The sequence below is a fragment of the Lycorma delicatula genome, chromosome 9 (genome assembly GCF_047948215.1).
Source record: "Lycorma delicatula isolate Av1 chromosome 9, ASM4794821v1, whole genome shotgun sequence".
Classification (NCBI taxonomy): Eukaryota; Metazoa; Arthropoda; class Insecta; order Hemiptera; family Fulgoridae; genus Lycorma; species Lycorma delicatula.
The window spans coordinates 59,478,821-59,494,549 of record NC_134463.1 but is presented as its reverse complement, the minus strand read 5'-3'; the positions used below and the strand labels follow the sequence as shown (position 1 = coordinate 59,494,549).

The 15,729-nt window shown below is 30.4% G+C and overlaps 1 protein-coding gene across 1 annotated transcript in view; it reads right to left on the bottom strand.

Moving 5' to 3' along the window:
* Positions 1-3,755: 3,755 nt before the first annotated feature.
* LOC142330572 (germinal-center associated nuclear protein-like) overlaps positions 3,756-15,729 on the bottom strand; it is a 31,951-nt gene continuing 19,977 nt past the window's right edge. The window contains exons 7-8 of the mRNA XM_075375950.1: positions 14,075-14,261; positions 3,756-3,887 (exon numbers count right to left, since the gene is read on the bottom strand). Of these exons, the coding sequence (XP_075232065.1) occupies positions 3,795-3,887; positions 14,075-14,261 (280 nt within the window). The 3' untranslated portion in view covers positions 3,756-3,794. The remainder of the gene's footprint in view (positions 3,888-14,074; positions 14,262-15,729) is intronic.

Below are 15,729 nucleotides of genomic sequence, written 5' to 3'. Positions count from 1 at the left end.
GATGTAATATGAATGTTGAAGTAGATGAATTGGTTTAAAAAAAAGGAAATATAACTGCAGGTGACAACAATTCAGTCAATGGGTTTTTGGTGGTGTATGTTGCAAAACAAATGAATGCTTCTTGTATGCCATTCCTGATGCAAAGCTACTGTACTATCCATAATTGTTGAAAACATTAGGCCAGGAACAATTATCCATTCCGATCAATGGACAGCGTATAACGGCATAAGAAATGCCAACCGCAACTACACTCACTGTAAATCACTTACATAACTTTATTGATCAAATTACTGGTTCTCATACACAATGTATGGAAGGACTATGGAGCTAAGCGAAAAGAAGGAACCAGCATCACTTTGAAACTCATCAAGGTATGGTAGACAATTACATGTGTGAGTTCTTGTGGAGACATCATCTTGGTAGCTGTAATCCGTTCCTGTTAATACTGGAAGATACTGCTTATTACAATTAATATGACAGTTTGTTTTAATATTTAAATCTTTTTGAATTTCGATTGACTTTATATTGTAATTACATTCATTAACAAAAAAATTGCATAGGCCTACAAGTTATTTTCTATTGTAGTAAAGAAACTTACAACCAGTGGGAGTCATCTGAAAAAGTGGCCCTTAAATGTTAATAAATCATTGATTCAATGGGATTAGAAGTTATGATTAACTTATTAGTTTATAATAAAAGTGCCCAAAAAATACTAAAAGACCCAAAATACTATTAATTACTAGAATGTAAAAGTAAATACTTGTTATATACAGAATTATTTGCAAGTATTTTCAAAATAAAAAAAAATTAATTCACACATATATTTCTTTTAATCTCATATATTTATAATATTTTTGAAAAAACAATTATTTTTAAATTGATTCATTAGCACTAAAAGAAACTTTATAAGTTCAAAAAAGTTTCTTTTCAAGCTACAATACTTAATATACAAGGTCTGCAACCGAACTTTATTTTTTTTAATCTTTATTATTAATTTTACAGATTATTGGTTCTTGACCCCTTCAAAGTATACTCCCCTCCCCTATTTACTCACTTTTCCCCGCAGCGTTTCCACTTCGCGAAGTAGTCCTGGATAGCTTCATTTAAAGTGGCCTTTAATCTGTGATGAATTTGTTTTAATGTTATCAATAGTCTCAAAGCAGCATCCTTTCATCACTGATTTTAATTTCAGAAATAAGAAAAAATCACAAGGAGCCAGGCTGGCGAGTAGGGAGGCTGCGGGAGGACAGTCATCTGATTTTTAGTACAAAACTGAAGAACTGACTAAGCTGAGTGTGCGAGTGCTTTGTTATAGTGAAGGAACCATGAGTTGTCCCGCCACAACTCTGGTCTCTTTTTGCACATTGTAAAACACCTTTATAGTATGCACAGTTCTGTTTCACCTTGAGGCAACAATTCAAATGCACAATTCCATTAAAATCGAAAAAACTTTGACACTGGATCGCAACTGACATGTTTTCTTGGGGCGTGGAGATCCTTTGCCAATCCATTGTTATATCTGAACGCTGGTCTCGATGTCATAGCCATAAACCCAGCTTTCATCTCCCGTTATGATTCTTTGCATGAATGTTTCATCATTATTGATTTGTTCAAGAAGTTGCTGACAAATGTCCACTTGATGTCCTTTCTGTTGTCACCAAATGAGGGACAAACTTTGCTGCAACTCTATGCATGTTCAATTTTAGAGTCACAATGTCATGACATGATCCAATCAAGATGCTAACCTCTTCTGTAAGTTCTCTGACAGTCAACTGGTGATTTGCATGCACTAGATTGTTGATTTTCTGAATGTAGATGTCATTAGTTGAAGTCGAAGGCCTTCCTGGCAGTCTGATTTTGCAATCCCTTAAATGCTAATTAAATCATTGATTCAATGGGATTAGTAGTTATGATTAACTTATTAGTTTATAATAAAATCTGCAAAAAACTGATTTAATTCTATTAGCAAATAATGTTTTAAATAAATCTTTAATCTAACAGTGATAAGGCAAAATTTCTGCAATTTTTAGTTCCTGATGAAACAGTGTTTCATTAGATTTATAAAAAGCAGGGGGCACAAACCTCCCAAAATATTATAATAAAACTTATTACTAAATATAAGAATTTTTCCTAAATACATTTTTAATAGAATAGTTTATAATAAAACACTTTACAACATACTAAGAGAGAGGCAGATTACCAAGATGTTAATCGTATTAAAAGCAGTCCTGCAAGTTTTTTTTTTGGAATTGTTTCAGCAATTTATAAGTAAAGTTTTAACAGAGATTTATGTAAACATTAGAAAATTCATTAAAATCATTAACATATATCTCAGGAAAGGTAAAATAACACAAGATTTACATGATAAATTTATGTGACATTTTTACATGATAATTTGTTTTATTTTTTAATTAAACTGCAGATTTTCAGTTTATAGAAGATTTGCAACTGAAGGAAAGTCATGTTGAGTATATTTAATCGGAGCAAGTTTTCCAAAAGGGAAAAGTTATGGGCTGTAGTTCCAATGAACATGTCCAATTTATTGAATCTTTATTTTATTAATATAATGGAGTGGTAACATCTCTTTCATCTGAATATTTTGGTTCAAATCATGACCAGGCATGGGCATTTTTCATAAACTACAAAAAAAATTCTGTACTCCATTCCTTCTAGTAGTCAAAACATTTTTTGGTTTATAAACAACTTTTGCACTGTAATTTTAAAAAAAGTTATTAAAAATTAAAAGTAGTCATTTAGAATTACAGTAACAGATTTAAACAATGAATGTATAGAATATGAAGTTACACGTGTTTCTGCAATAAAGAAATCAACTTTTTTAAATTTATTTATTAATCCTCACATATTCTTTAAACAGAATTTCTGAATAAAACAAGCAGAACTGTCATTTATGAACTTAATGGATTTTCAAATCTAATTTAAGTATATATGTTCTTTTACACTAGCATTATTTTTTTTTATTTTAAAATGTTCAAATAGATGATTTGAACATTGTCATAAAAATTCAACTAAGAGTTATTGTAAAATATAATTAATTCAATATCAGATTTTAGGAATTTTTTTTACAAGAACAATTAGGAATATTTATAGACAGACATTTATTTATTTTATTAAGATTAAAACTTAACTTTTGTAGGCTGCCATATACTTGAATCAATTGCATGTTGGTTTGTTTTTTAAACCTATCTTAGTTTCATGGCATAGAGTTACCATGGAACCTACCTAATCTTAGTTTCATGAGATTATCTTAGTTATTCAACTTACCTGTTTCAGGGGTTGAATTTATGATACATAAAAAAAAATATCGTTATAAAATAGTGTAAGAAAGTTGTTGATGGTTGGTTTTCTACAGTTAACAACAGAGATGTAATGATGGTTAGAGGGGCACTCGCAAAAAAATCTACATTTTACTCTAATCTGGACCCTACTGTGAGCAACAAAAACAACCTTGTCTTTAGATATCAAAATTCACAGCCTTATTTGATGCTACATACTTGCATATAGGGCATTGTGATAATACAATGTAAGTACACAGTTGAAACTTGTAAGAAATCATTCATGGAATAAATTATTTTGATTAAAATATAATTTTTATTTTAAATTTGTATAAATATTTACAATTACAATCCTTTAACAAATGTGATTTCCTAAGATTAGAAATATTTTTTTTTATTAAACAGAAAATTTACACAATGTCACTCACTTATTTTTTAAACAATTAACTGAAGCATAAATTTCACACTAAATTTTTACATTTTCATTACCTTTGTCATTTTTTAAACATTTCTTTGTGAAGTGCTCAAAAGTATTTGTGGTAAACTTTCAGAAGTAAGAAATCTGCTTAGACAATTTTCTCTTCGTTTTAATCCCTAAATATTAAAAATAAATAAAAAAATTTTTTTTCTTACAAGTAGTATAATGGATAAGCCAATAAAACAGACAATTCTAAAAATTTAACAATTTTTTTAATAATATATTTTAAAAACAAATTCTACTACAAAAATTTTACTACAAAAACTTTACTACAAATTGGCAGTTTATTTAATATTTAATTATACTGCAACAAGACCACTATCATGAACCAGTGTAATAAAATTAAGAAAAAAGAAAGAGAAAATAATAATGAAAAGAAGAATTCAGAAGAAAATAAAAGGGAATTTTTTCTAAGAATAACAGGTTCATTTAACGATCTTTTCTTTGTAATACAGACGTCACCTCCTCCAAAAGATGTTAGTTGACCAGGAATGTTAAAAAGGATGAGGCAGGTATTGGTTCTGCAGGCCAGGAATGTAAATACTACCCACCAGATTGGCCTAGTGGTGAACTAATCATCACAAATCAGCTGACTTTAAAGTCGAGAGTTCTAAGATTCAAATCCTGGTAAAGGCAGTTACTTTTATACAGATTTGAAGACTAGATTGCAGATACCGGTGTTCTCTGGTGGTTGGGTTACAATTATCCACACATCTCTGGAATGGTCAACCTGAGACTGTACAAGACTACACTTCATTTACATTCATACATATCATCCTCATTCGTCTTTTGAAGTAATAGCTTACGGTGGTTCTGAAGGCTAAACAGAAAAAGAAAAAAAGGATATAAATACTGCCAGGGACCAGCTGACAAAGAAAGCAGGTTAGTACAGTCGTGATAATAAGTAATAACAGAACAGTTTTGAAAGCCTGAGTTCAACGCAGTTGTGGTGACAGAGATATTAGTAAGACTGTGGTAAGAACAAGTGAACAGTAGTAAGTCATAAGAATTCCATTGTGGACATGGTGGGTGAATGCAGGAAGTGGTTTACTTATTGGTAAACATTGTCTTGGGCATCTAGTCCACATGAATATATAGCAAACCATCTTGGTTCTTCAATGCTACCCAATAAATCTTATCATGTATGTGTATATGCTGTACACAGTATGACTGAAAAGTTCCCGAACTTAATTAAATAAAAAAACAGATTTAGAGATAAACGAATTTACTCATATTAGCCCTCTAGGTAGAATCCTTCTCTACTTATGCACTCGTTCCAGCGCCGGTAGAGCCCGTCAAATGCTCTGTAAAAATCACTGTGGGATCGCCTTCAACTGCTTGGTGCAAGCCCTTTGGATGGCCGGAATGTCTTCGAAAAAGCGGCCTTTCATCTTCAACTTGGGTTTCGGGAACAGAAAATAGTCTGCTGGAGCCAAGTCGGATGAATGGGGTGGGTGGGATAAGAGGAGAGTCCAACTGCCCGGTACCCGGAACTCGGGCCGGATTCGACGAATGCTACGCATCAGGCATTTCATTACTTCCAAATAGAATTTAGAATTCAAGGTTTGGCCAGCTGGGACAAATTCATGATGAATCAGGCCATTTGAGTCGAAGAATGCAATCAACATAGTTTTCATTTTTGCTGCCTGACTTTCGCCGGTCTTTGTGTTTCTGGACTCAACCAAGCAGCGGATTGACGCTTCATTTGTGGATCATACATGAAGCACCTGCTTTCATCCCCAGTCACAAATATTTGCAAAAAATTCAGGTCGCAGTTTGAACGAAATCTTGAGCGCAAGAAAGACGCAACTGTTTTCAAAAGTGTGGTACGAAACGAGAACACACTGTTTTTTTTTTGTTGTATTTTTTCTGTTAGAATTGAACGTATCGCGGCTTTACCGATGTTTAGCTCTTCTGCTATTGCCCGAAGAGTAAGACGAGGTTGTTCGAGCAGGAGCGCGCGCGCTTTCGCAACGTTTTCGTCGTGAACAACTGTTGACGGCCTCCCGCTTCGTTCGTCGTCATCCAACAACTCTCTATCGTTTTTAAACCGCTTCTATCATGTGTATGTTGCAGTACAAGTGAGATGCGGCTTCATTACCGAATGTTTGCTGTTTCATAGAATAAGTTTCAACGAAAGATTTTTGAAGTCTGAACATAAAATTTTATCTTGTCTTATGAGTTACATTTTTGCTGTTTTTGAGACTTATGTTTTGTTTTGAGTTTTTTGTTTTTCACCGATCGCAATGTCACATTGCGATGGGTGGCGTGGCGACCGTAGAAGTCAAATGGAGGGTGTCTTCCACTATGGGGTAAGAATGTTCCATATGATGTCGTGAGCTCGCACAAGGTTACATGAACACAACGTACGCGGCCGAATTTACTCGAGACTGGACTGACGAATCGTGATGAAATTTTGTACACACACTCGGCAGACATCGTACTACGTAGTTCCTTGGTAGTCCTAGAGATGGCGCTACTTGTATCGACTACAGAAATTTAGTTCGGGAACTTTTCAGACCTACTGTGTATACTACACCATGACTAATACTTTAGTAGCACAGAAGTTCTTTTTTTGCATATCATTAGGGTTATTTATTGCCTGAATAAATTTTATATTCATATATCTACAAAGATGGAAATTTAATTTATCACTAATTAAAGCAATGTGAATATGTTTCTTAATGTTTTTTTAAGATTCAAAGGTTGGCAGCAAAATAATAATATAGTTTATCTCAGCATCATTTTAAAATGTGTAGCCACTCTTTTCATGAGGGTATATGTGTAAATCTTATGAAGAATCTTAAAAATACTAAAAATGAGCACTAAGAGATTTAGAATTCTAAATTTTTTGGAATGCTAAACTTGGTCAATAAGTCAAATAAAACCAAATGACAACAGGCCGACCATTTGAGGCTTTTAGAATTGCAGCTCTTACCAGTATCTATATCTTCAGGTGTACAGATATTTCTTTGTTTACCAGGAGGCTTCTCATTCAATTGAACTAATTTCTTCAAATTATGCATCCAGACTTTAATGGCATGGACTTATTGCACTACTTTATTTTGATGGATATTAAAAAGTGGCCTTACTTAAAACAACCATTGCATAGCCATAAACTCTTACTATTTTTGTAGGATGGTGAATAATACGCAATTAAGGTAAGGACCTTAATTGCGTATTATTCACCCATCCAATTCTCCATCATAATTAAATACTACAGGAAGAAGAATTTACTATTACCAAATGTTACAGGAAAAAAACCAATGTTTATAATCACCTGCTTTAATGGCTCAACTTAATAAACACTGAAATGTAATAATGTAAGTAGAAGTTACCACTTAATGAAACAAAGATTATGTTTCCTCTTTATACAGTGGGTTGAATTAGACCAGAAACATTATTTAGTCTATGAGATATTTAACAGATATTTAAGTATTTAAAAAGAGAGTTAAAAGATAAAAGAAAGAAATTAAAATACACAAACTCTTTTGAATTTTGTTTACTTGAATGTAATGGAACATATGTATCTAAATTTTTAATTCTTGATGCTAAATGAATGCAGTATTATTTATATACTTTGATCATAACTTGAAAGTAGACCTAGATTTGTTAATATAAAAAAAACATGTACAAGTAATTCTTAATATTTGTCTTATTTTTGAAAATAGGTTTTCTGCAAACACAATGATTACGAATGATCATATCCTTAATTCTAATTTTGTAGCTTCTACTCAGGTGTAAAGGCCGAAATTTTCCATTAAACAATGTAGTATTATAAAACTCAAATGAGTTCAGCACTCATAGACTGCATGTGCAGTTTGGTTATCTGATATCACATACCCAAGTTTACAACTGGGATAGCAAATTTAAAGGAGGCATGGAGCTGCAGAAAATCAGTCATAATAGGCACTCAAGAATGTGTAATGGATGATTCAATCGATCTATGATCTCATTGAAGACAATTGGCAGCTTACAGTTGATGAAAATTACTTCAAAAGTGGTTATCAGTTATGAAAAGCTCACTCTATTACCTTAAAGCACCTCAAGTTCCAAAAAATCTCTGACTTTACACAGTCTGAGCGGGGTGGGCTTCAAGAATTTCTACCCAAAATCAGAAAAAGGCCTGACAGGAAATTTGCTAAATGTTCCTGAATCAATTTCGATAAGAGGGAAATACTTTTCTGCATTGAACAGTCACATGAGATGAAATGCAGGTTTATCATTACTCCCAAGTGAAATCTATAAATATGAAGTAGAATTGGGATGGACAGCCTTGTCTGTAGAGGCAAAAACTTAGTTGGGGAAATTTTTGCAACCATCTTTTGGGGCTGAAAAAGCATATTACTTACAGATTTTCTCCATGAATGCTGCACTGTGAATGCTATATACTACTCAGACTGGAAAGGCATAATGTTCATACATTTTCTCCATGCACTGTGAATGCTTCATACTAGTGCCAGCTTTTGCACTATGTGAAAGCTGCCTACAAGAACAAAATATGCCATTAGCCAATCAGAGATTTGAACCTCCTTCACGACAAGGCCAAGTTTCATACAGCCAGTAGCAGTCAGAATAAGCATGGGATCCCCTTCCCACAAATTGGAAAAACATGTACAACGTGAGGGAAATTACAAATAAAAGCGATTAAAATGTTTTGTATTTTATTTTGTTCAAATAAATGTGAAAAAAAAAATTGTTCACATTAATGAATTCACCTAGGCAGAAAAATACAAAGAAAATATTTTTATCTTATGAATATATTTTGTATTTTTCTAAAGATTTATGATTTTTACATACCTCTATCATACTTCTTTTTTAAATCTCGTTGAATTTTAAAAATTACATGTTTTAAAAAATAAAAACTGAAACTTAAAAATACGTACAAAGTGAATTGTATTTATCAGCATTTTAAATCAACAATGCAGCCAATATGATAAGCTTTATTAATTATCTCATCTCATGACAGCCCATGTTAAAGTAGATAATTAATTCAAGCACAAAGATAATTATTATTTTTTCTTAGCAGTCATTTTGTAGAAAAAATAAGAATTTAGGAAAAGGAAAAAATAAATTAAATTTATTTAAAAAATATAATCTTCAGAAAATATTTTTTAATTGAGAAACCTTAAAAAACTTTAATTAGTTAGAATACAATTAAAAATAATTATTCTCTCTTATGATGAATCACAGCAAGTGAGAGATTGAACATATTACTGATGTAACATATTATGTATGTTACATTTGTTTAAATTAAAATAATTGATAATATCCTTTGGCTAAAAATGAACCTTGATTATAAATATGGAGTTAAAATTGGTTATGATGTTATAAATAAATAAAATAATATTAAAACTAATTACAATAAAAAAAGGTTGAGTTATGATATAACCAGCATATGCACCCCCCTATAACAATTGACAACACGATGAGATAATAAAGAACAACTTAAAAACTGAAACACCAAAATTTACAAATGCAGAACCACAATCATAAGAAATATTTGCAATCAAAATTATTTTGAATATGATAACAAACGTTATCTACAGACAAAAGTATTACCTATGTCATCTATATCTGCAATCATGTCTGAAATTTTCATACAACATTTTGAAAACATTATAATTCATGATATTTTGAACAAGCATCAGATATTATTATGGATTAGATATGTGTTTGATAGATTTAGTCTTATACAATCCAACTTCAAATGATGAACATATAGCTATTTTAAATAGACTTAATAATTATAACACTGACTTAAAATTCATGTATGAAATGGAGGTTAACAGAAAAATACACTTTTTAGATATCGAGATTGAAACAAATGGAAACAGCATTATAAAAATAACCACTTATAGTAAACCAACAGTGAATAACATCATATTACACAAAGATTCCAGTCATCCATAGTCACAAAAAATTGGCACATAAAAATTTAATTTTTAAGGGATTGTGATATACAAAAAATAACTAGTGAGCTCAAAAAAGAAATAAATACAATAAAACAAATAGCAATTTCCAATAGCTTTGATAATTAAATTGTTGAAAGAATTTATAAAAAATAAACAACCAAACATCAAAATAGTTTTACAAGAACTAACAATTATTTCATACAATACACATTTATACAAACAAAATAACAGAAACAATTATTGATGTTTACGATAAGAATAAATATAAAAAAGTATATTAAACCTACAACCACATTTTAAAATATTTAATAGTTATTAGTAAAAACAATAATAATGGAGAAAATTTAAATGGAATCTACAATATTAAGTGTAACGATTGTGATTATATATATAATCACATACATACATTGGTAAATCTAACACATCTTTCAAAAAAAGATTCACAGGACACTATAATGCATACAAGAATAAGAAAAAAAAAACATGTCTAATATGGCTGAACATCTGCTATAACCACAAACACACTAATACTGATTACAAGCATAACTTAGAAATTTTAGAAACCTGCAACAACAATAAAAAAATAAACATTTTGGAAAAATACAATATCCATAAATTCAAACACAAAAATAAAATGATCAACCAACAAGTAATTTTTGAAAACGATGTTTTAATTAAAGAGAATAAATTATAACTTTTGCCAACAACACTCATAACAACATAACATAATTCATATTCCAGCTGATTTTATGCTTAATACTCAAAAATTATATGTATGCTATGTATTCATTTTATTCATTTAATCATTTTATATAAGTATAACATCACCAACTGACGATGTGAGTAGTTTGTGAAAGTACTTTTGGAAAGTTAATAATTGATTCTATGACTGTTTTGGTGTCGATTCAATATGGTATCAATACAAAACAAATCAATTAGAAATGAAAAATTTTCTCTTTAACATACAGTAAATATTATCAGATACAAAACTGTCAAAAAATGTTAGAGCACAAAATTCTCTTTAATAAAAATTCTGTTCTTTTTCAGCTAGACCTAATTTTTCACTAGTAATAGGGAATAGTAGATTAATTTTAACAAATGATCTGTGGAGTAAATTTATTGACACATTATTCTGAATAACAGGAGTTCATAAAAATTTTTAATTTATGAAGAATATAAATAAAATTATTATTTATAGCTGTAGCAACTTGTTTTATAGAAAAAATAGTCCATCACAGGACATAAGGAATCTATCCTCATAGATGTGAGAATAATACTGATAAATAACTATTAAAACCTGTTTAATTTATAAAAAATATCAGTATATTGTAATTTCTTCAGAGCAACAGTTTGGTTTGTACAGGACTTGAAACTCTAAGCAATCAGAAGTATTTGGGTTTCAGAATAGTAGGCTCCTATCTTAGATAGTAGTTATAGCTGGTTAATCATTCTTCATATAGGTAAAGTACTTTGCATGCTTCTTAGAATTACCTGATAAACACCATGAGGAGGTGACCATACTTTCATTTCTCATTTTTGTGTCTTTATTCTATTTTATGTTTTTTAGTCAAGTAACCAGAGGAAGGTACAATTAGTCGCGTCACACTGCATCCACAGTAACAGTGGCAATGGCTGTGTTGGTTCAGCTTCCATATCATACACTGAAAGTTATTTTTCTTGACTATCAAAAGAATATCAAAAAAGACAAAGAACCTTGTTTTGTAGAAAATCTAATTTCAAATAATCCATTTCAAATTCAATTCGACCAATAGTTTGGCAAAGAACATAATCTGGTTGTTATTGCAAGCTATTAAAACATCAATAATCTTGATGCAGTGAAACATTTCATGATGAAAATATTCCTTACGAATAATTTCATTTAATTTTCAGGTAATTAATTTAATTTTCCTTACAAATAATTAATTTTTTTCTGGTATAAAAACTATATTCGTGCAACAATTCAGCTCAATTAGTTTAACACCTTTTGTGTAAAAGAATAACAGAATTATAGACACCACTAGATTTTTTTTATACCTCTGATAAATTTCATTTACTAAAATAAGTACCGCCTAGACATGAGATCCATTCGTTATTCAAAAGCCATCAAACTGGTATTCAATTTCAGACCTAGTACACGCTGTAATATTAAAATAAACCAATATTAGTAAAACAGCTTGGATAAAGTGAAACAACTGAATGTACAATTCTGGAAGAATTGAAGAAGAAGAAAAATCAATGTATCCCTACAAAAAGTCCAAATATGTTAAATCAAGGCCCTTAAGAAGCTACGCAAAAGGTTGTCACCAAGAAATTTTCCTATTAGCGCATATTCCTCAATCAATGCATCTAAAACATCTGTTTAACTTATCTCTCTAGCAGGAGGCATCTATCCTGCTAGAATATTAAATGAAAATCATTCTATCACAAACTGATTAATCAGTAAAAGAAATTGCTCAAGCAAAATACAGGTAGTTGTTACTTGTTACTGTTTTTCATAATAAAAACTTAACCAATATAACCTTAGTGGTACAGTGTAAGCTATTTATTAATTTTTTAAGAATTATAATATATTCAGATACCTAATCAAAATATTCAGATATCCAGCGTTAATAATTATGCCAGTAAACACAAACTTTGGGGTGAATGAAATACAGCTGTCAGAAAAAATAAGAAAATAATTTTTATCTGCAAATCACATTAATGCATATTTGAACAAAATCTGAAGATTTCTAGCAATCCTCAGGTTTAATTTTATCACCAACTGAATTTTTTAAGTGAATAGTTTACTTTCTTATATAAATCTGTGCACTGCAATCACAGGATTACTGAAATGTAAACTGGTGAAAAGTAGTCATTCGTAAACAATGTAATATCTATTTATAAAGAATTTTGGCCACTCTCTTTGCTTACTTCCCCTAAATAGTTAAATTTATTTTGAAAATTCTAAAATTCACTTATCTTAAAAAAAAAATAAGAATATCTCCTTACACAAAAATGTCTAGTAAATTACACGTGTATTCATTTCGTTCTGCAATTCTTAAACAATTTAAGCTTGTTATAAAGCTTAATGATTTAAGCTTTATAAAAATAAGTTAATGCAGGTAGTCCTAAATCAATAATTGGAGTAGCTTTTGTAATACATCAAAATTTGGAGTTTTGATCTCTGAATAAACTATATCTTTAAGGTCACAGTTATGTATTAACTGTGACCAATTTGTTGTCCATCAACAAGCTTTCCAGAAAGATCACTTCAAAAACAAAAAGACCTCTTGCGCAATTCTACACACTAAAAATCAATTATCCATTTAATTTGGTTTTAATTTTTTTTTTTAATTTGGTCTAATACTGCTAACAATAGATACTATAAATAAAGAAATGTCAATGTTTTAACTCACAGCATCATAATGAACCATGCTGCACTGCTGAAATTTTTTTGACCTTAAATTAGGCGTAACTCAAGAACGACTCAACCAAACTTTCAAATCAAATTTTCACATGCACAACTTCAGTTACACTACTATAGCATATCTACAGTTCAGTAAAATTGATTCAATAGTTTTGAATAAAATTTTATACACAGACCTACATATAAAAAATGTGTTCCAAACATAAGGAAACCTCAATTTAAGTAAATGGTATTTCTGTATTCCTCATTCCTCAAAACATAAAGAAAATTCAGTTTCACCCACCCCCCTCACACCATGTAATCAGAAGTAATATCGTACAAAAGTGTTCACTTAATTATATGTATACTATTATGAAAGATTTATTCATGTTTACATAATTTTTGGATAAAAACAATCTATTATCGTTTGTAGATCTGGCTGGCTACCTCCTGACTGTGGGAAGAATATGGTGACCAGTTATTTTAAGGTATCTTCTGGTTTATTTTAATATTATCAATTGTTTTTATCCAGTTTGAATGTCATTAGTTTGTTTTACGGGGATTTATTTTCAAGGCTGTTTAACCAAGTGTTACCAAGTCTTACCCTTCCACTCCTTTAGTAACCCATCATAGCTTTTCATTCCCCCCCCCCCCCTTGCTAGGTAAGTGTGTTACCTAGCAAATCTCAAAGATCTTCATGGACTCCTGAAACATGATTAATCCGTTAAAATAATTTCTTTATAAGATGAAAGATGCCACCCCATATTTAAGTCTAGAAATACATAACACAGTGACAATAATTCCTTGCATAATGCACATTGTAACTTCTTAACATATAGTCAGATTAATGCTGCCATTAGTATTAAAAAAATTTACCAATGTTTAGTGAAACCTTCAATGGATTATTAACAATAAAAATTTATTAGTATCAAAATGTAGTTCATCGGTAATGAACGAATAAGATTTACCTAGTTAAGTAAAATACAAATAATTTTTCAGTTACCTCCTTTAGTAAATCAAATGAATCCTTCCAAAAGATTACCAGACCTTTCGATACTTGAAGATTATAATATGCACAATCTTCTTCAGCTGCAGATACAGAGTTGTAAAGTAGTAATTGTGCCAAATATTCAGTTGGATACCCTGAATTTTTACAACTATATGCCACAGACATAATTTCTAGTACACATCTATAAAACCAAAGTAATAGATAATTTAAAACAAAAAAATGATGTGCAATAAATATAGAGGTTATTTAACTGTTTTTTATATCAGGTTTCAGATTAGCCATTAATATATTAAAGTAATTAAATTTTTTACCATTTCTCACAAGTTCAGTTATTTAATGCCCTTAATACTTTACAGAAATTGATTTATGTTTTTAAATGTATTTGTTAAATATTACGAAATATAGTGTTACCAACTTTCTCACAAGTTCAGTTATTTAATGCCCTTAATACTTTACAGAAATTGATTTATGTTTTTAAATGTATTTGTTAAATATTACGAAATATGGTGTTACCAACTGATAAATACCAAATACAGTAAAAATTGATTGGTTTGGCATGATCATTATTAAGAAAATATAAGGTTATCAAACTAAATGTTGTATGGAAAAAAATGTTTAAATTAATTATTTAACTCTTCTGTATGAGGTCTATTCAAACAGGATCTGACGATATTTTCTCATAAAATATTTGAATACAGAGTATAAAGCTTGGTAGAGCGCAGCACTAGTACCTAGTGTGCATTAATTTCTTATAATCAGTTATTATCCAACAGCCATTATGAGGTAATAAAACAGGTCACATTTTTATTTTTCTATAATAATGAAATGTATTATTAAGCAATATTATTTCATCAAGTTCTATCAAAAGCTTGGTAATAACAAAATGAAACAATTTAACAGCCTTTTGGAATGAAGATAAGGAACACACAATTAACACGTGGTAAAACCGTTTTCAAAATGGTCAAAATTTCAGTTGCCAAAATCTAAATGTTATTATTAAAAATATATGCTAATTTTGATAATGCAAAATCAACAGAGTCTGAGATATTGCAAATGACATTGCACTTAGTGACAGTTCTGCATACACAATTTCTTACAATGATTTGGGCATTCACAGAAAATTTATACCAAAACTACTTTTACTTAAACAGAAAGAAATTTCTTTTTACATTGCAGAAACATGCTGGATGCACCTGTGATGATCCTAACTTCTTTAAGACCCTAACAAAAGTGCAGTCATTACAGTGGAAGTCACCATCATCCCTAAGATTACATAAAGCAAGCGAAGTAAGGAGCAAAGTAAAGATGATGCCGATTGCTTTTTTCCATAAACCAAAGTGTGCATGACAAAATGAACACCAAATAATCAAATTTTCAACAAACAATACTATCTGGAGATTCTGCCTCAGCTTTGTGATGCAGTTTGGCATAAGAGACAAGAGCTGTAGGAATTGGACAAGTGGTAGTTGGATCGTGATTACACACCCACCTATTCATCAGGACTAATCCAAAATTCCTTGGTCATAAACTCCTCAGGTTTGCCAGGCTTTTTTACTTCTCAAATATGATTCCTTGTAATTTCAGCTTATTCCCCAAACTAAATATGCTGCTCTGAAAGGATTTGACATCAAGGATGAACTAGACAGCAC